The sequence below is a fragment of the Crocuta crocuta genome, unplaced genomic scaffold, assembly GCF_008692635.1.
Source record: "Crocuta crocuta isolate KB4526 unplaced genomic scaffold, BGI_CrCroc_1.0 scaffold1270, whole genome shotgun sequence".
NCBI classification, from domain to species: domain Eukaryota; kingdom Metazoa; phylum Chordata; class Mammalia; order Carnivora; family Hyaenidae; genus Crocuta; species Crocuta crocuta.
Window position 1 is genome coordinate 170,787 of NW_027531521.1, and position 4,717 is coordinate 175,503.

The 4,717-nt window shown below is 36.5% G+C and overlaps 1 protein-coding gene across 1 annotated transcript in view; it reads left to right on the forward strand.

Annotated features, from left to right (window-relative positions):
* The window catches only part of LOC144238579 (testis-expressed protein 11-like), a gene marked incomplete at its 3' end in the record, with an annotated part of 13,480 nt that extends 9,094 nt beyond the window's left edge, over positions 1-4,386 (forward strand). The window contains exons 3-4 of the mRNA XM_077772391.1: positions 3,503-3,624; positions 4,302-4,386. Of these exons, the coding sequence (XP_077628517.1) occupies positions 3,503-3,624; positions 4,302-4,386 (207 nt within the window). The remainder of the gene's footprint in view (positions 1-3,502; positions 3,625-4,301) is intronic.
* Between the last annotated feature and the right edge of the window lie 331 nt (positions 4,387-4,717).

Consider the following 4,717-nt stretch of genomic DNA (forward strand, 5'->3'; position numbering starts at 1 on the left):
ATTTTGATAGATTCTTTCCATGTTGTACTGGAAGCTCCCTTTCTGAGGGATAGGGAAAATCTTTCTTTTCTATTACTCTGTACCTAGAATACTGTCTACCAAATCAGAATTCATTGGTACTGATGAACATGGCTATCTCAGTAGAGTGACCCCTTCAGGATGAATCTCATTTAAATTAAATTGACTGAAATCATGCTGCCCATCATAGTTATTTCAGTAGCTAGGAAGATGTACAATCTTGCTTAATAAAACCTGAATACAGTGTGTTGTCTTCAGATCTCAGGAATAGAAGCTCTTTTCTGAGCTTCTCCCAGAAGCGAGTCTCTCCTTCATAGTGTAAGTCAACCATTTAGCTCTGTGATCTTTACTACTTACTAAGCTTTGCTAAATGCATTTTATCCTAAAGCACTGCAGTGCTGTCATTGCCTTAGCTGGTGTCAGTCAAGTTGCTCAACTGAATGACATTGAAAATATGTTTTGAAAGGACCAGGATTACACTGACAAAGAATGAATTCTTTGTTTTACAAAACATTAAGAAAACATCCACAAATCAAAATGAATGCCTTTACAATTGCATGTATTATTTAACCTCAAGTTATAATTAGTATTCTACTAAAATATATTTAAATTTTTTTACAAAACTCAAATTAAAAATTTATATTGGATTTTTGTTTCCTTTTCAAAAACATTTCAAGAATTTGTGTTTTGGTTTTTTTTTAATGTTTTATTTATTTCTAGGAGAGAGAGAGACAGCGTGAGCAGGGGAGGGTCAGAGAGAGAGGGAGTCACAGACTCTGAAACAGGCTCCAGGCTCCGAGCCGGCAGTCAGCGTAGAGCCCGACGCGGGGCTCGAACCCACGAACCGCGAGATCATGACCTAAGCGAAAGTTGGACGCTCAACCGACTAAGCCACCCAGGCGCCCCAAGAATTTGTTTTTAAATAATAATTAGATTCCTAAAAACATTTTTTAAACTTTCCTAAATTTTTTTGTTGAGGTGTAATTGACATACAACATTCTATTAATTTTAGGTGTACAGCATAATGATTTGGTAATTGTATATATTGTGAAATTATCACTACAACAAGTTTAGTTAACATGTGTCACCATGAATAGTTATAAAATTGTTATTCTTGTGATGAGAACTTAAAAACCTTTTTTAATGTTTATTTTTTGAGAGCGAGAAAGAGAGAGACACACACACACACACACACACACACACACAGAGACACAGCATGAGCAGGGGAGAGGTAGAGAGAGAAGGAGACAGAATCTGAAGCAGGCTCCAGTCTCCAAGCTGTCAGCACAGAGCCCAACGTGGGGCTTGAACTCAAGGACCACAAAATCATGACCTGAGCTGAAGTCAGATGTTCAACCAACTGAGCCACCCCGGCGCCCCTATTATGATGATAACGTTTAATATTTACTCTTTTACCAACTTTCAAATACGCAATACAATATTATTAGCTATTGTTGCCATGCTGTACATTACATCCCCGTGACTTACTTTATAACTAGAGGCTTGTACCTTTGACTCCCTTCCCCCATTTTACACCCCCCCCCACCCACGTCCTGACAGCAACCACCAGTCTGTTCTTTGTTATCTATGAGCTTGTTCTTTTTTTAAGATTCCACATATAAGTGAGATTATATAGGTCTTTCTTTGTCTGATTTATTTCACTTAGCATAATGCCCTCAAGGTCCATCTTTGTTGTCACAGATGGCAGTATTTCATTCACTTTTATGGTTAAATAACATTCCATTGTATGTATACCACAATTTATCCATTCATCTGTTGCCGTATACTTAGGTTGTTTTCCATATTTTGGCTATTATTGTAAATAATACTGTCATGAATGTGGGGGAGCATATATTTTTTCAAGTTATTGTTTTCATTTACTTTGAATAAATACCCACAAGTAGAATTGCTGGATCATATGATATGTCTATTTTTAATTTTTTGAGGAACATTCATACTGTTTTACATAGTGGCTATACCAATTTACATTCCCACCAGTAGTGCCCAGGTGTTCCTTTTTCTTCACATCCTTGCCAACACTTATTTCTTGTCTGTTTGATATTAGCTATTCTAACAGGTGAGAGGTGCTATCTCATTGTGATTTTGATTTTCATTTCCTTGATGATTAGTAACACTGAACGTCTTTTCAGGTACTTATTGGCTTTCTTTATGTCTTCTTTGGGAAAATGTCTATTCACATGCTCTGCNACCTGAGCCGAAGTCGGCCTCCCAACTGACTGAGCCACCCAGGCGCCCAACTCTGCCCATTTTTAAAGTGGTTTTTTTTTTTTTTGGCTTTTTTAAAATTAAGTAATCTCTGCATCCCACATGGGACTTGAGCTCACAACCCTGAGATCAAGAGTTGCATGCTTTTCCAACTGAGCCAGCTGGGTGCCTCTCTGCCTTATGAAGTCTTAATGTGAATCTATTTTCTGATGCTTAACTGAAAGTTTTTAATTTAGCAGATTTATTATTGTAGGATGTTAAAAATTCTTTGAGAAGGTGCTCTTATAGTATTGTTAAGAATATTAACATTCTTGGGGCGCCTGGGTGGCTCAGTCAGTTAAGCGTCCAACTTCGGCTCAGGTCATGATCTCTCAGTTTGTGGGTTCGAGTCCCACATCGGGCTCTGTGCTGACAGCTAGCTCAGACCCTGGAGCCTGTTTTGGATTCTGTATCTCCCTCTCTGACCCTCCCCTGCTCCTGCTGTCTCTCTCTCTCTCTCAAATAAAATATTAAAAAAAATAATATTAACATTCTTGCTAGTTGATGTTCAGAAATGTAAGAAGTTAGAGACATGTAGAGGTTATGGAGACCTCTGTTACATGAGTTTGGAAAAACCTGAATTTGATAATATGAAAGACATCAATTATGATTTTACATCATGCTTGGGTTTTAAGGAATTCTGTGGCCTAGTAAGATTCAGTTACATGTAGTCTGGAGCTTAGATTGCTTAGAAAATGGTGATATCATTTGTACAGATTCAATAACTGGTTAGTGTTGTTGCTAATTGGGCATGTCATTTTTTTTCTCACAATGTAAGGTCAAGACTTCAGAGCCAGCATAGGTTAGTTATGTCTGTCTAATGCTTAAAAATATTAATAAACATTTCAATTTTAATGAGTATTCTTAGTCTCCCTTCAGAATTTCTACATTTTCTAGTTTTGAAGACATTGTTAATTTAAATCTTACAGTTTTAAGATGACCTATTTGTGAAGTCAGTGCATTTAACTTTCTGAGAATGAGTGATGATTAAGTCATTAAACAAGCGACTCTCAGGGAATACAAATTTTATTTAAAAATTGAACTTTTCCCTTACCTAAAAGAAACTTTATCTCAAGTTTATTTTTACTCTAACGATAATTTAAGTTTTTTCATGCTATATTTATTTTACCAAAGATCTAAGAACAGATTTCAAAGTGATTTGCTACTTTTAGCCAATGGTGACAGTTCACAGCACTTGTTTCATCCACTGTTATTTCAGAAATTGTTGAAAACCTGATTGTAAGAGATAATTCACCTAGCATACCTGAAGCAATTGAAAGACTCTTCAATGATATAGCAAATATCAACAGGGATTCTATGGCTGAAATGCAGGATGCTCAGGTTGGTATAAAAATAATTTGTTTATTAAAATTTTTTTTGAAAGATTTTATTTTTAAGGAATCTCTGCACTCAGTGTGGAGCTTGAACTCATAAACCTGAGATCAAGAGTCACAAACTCCACTGACTGAGCCATCCAGGTGCCCCTGATAAGTTTTGATGATTCACCATTTTAACTATATAAAAAATAGCCTTTGTGATTAACTATTATAAATACATAGAAATCTGTCTTTGGATTTTCAAGCCTAATGGCTTAAAAACAACTAAAACAAAGAATACATTATACAAAGTGGCATAATTAATTGCTCAATTATGTGAAATATGAATATAGAAATTCAAAGAAGGGAGAGTTCAATGTAGACTGTTGTGCTTGCTGAAAGCTTCATGTGCATTCCTGGTGAGACCAAACTGGATTTGAATTACATAAAGACAATGGGAGGAGGTATATTAGGTAAAGCCAATAGTAAGAATAAAGTGCATAGATACAAATGAACAAGTTGTGTTTATGGGACAGCCACATAATGTGACTACACTTTTGGGAGGCAAGGTAGAATGAGATTAGATTGAGAGGCCTGTAAATGACCTACAGAAGTCACATAAGCATAAAACATGCGAGAAAATCAATATCATTGTAGGTGGATGTTATTCTAACTGGCTTGGAAAATGTTTTTCTTGTCCAGGTTGAAGAAATGGCAGTAAACCTATGGAACTGGGCAGTTTCCAAGAGAATAAGTTTGATTATAAGTGAAGAGCAAAAAGCTAAATGTACGTATACATTTTGTGACTCATTTTACAAGGAATATTTTTTTTTCTCCCTCTTCATTCTTTACTTTTTTTTTGTTTTACAAATAGTTTATTGTCAAATTAGTTTCCAGATAACACCCAGTGCTCATCCCCACGAGTGCCCTCCTCCATGCCCATCCGCCCTCTCCCCCACATCCATCAGTCCTCAGTTTTTGTCAGCATTCAAGAGTCTCTCATGGTTTGCCTCTCTCCCTTTCCCCCACCATTTCCCCCCTTCTTCTCCCCCTTGTTTGTCAGTTAAGTTCCCCCTAATCCTCCTATATGTGCACACATATGATATTTGTCCTTCTCT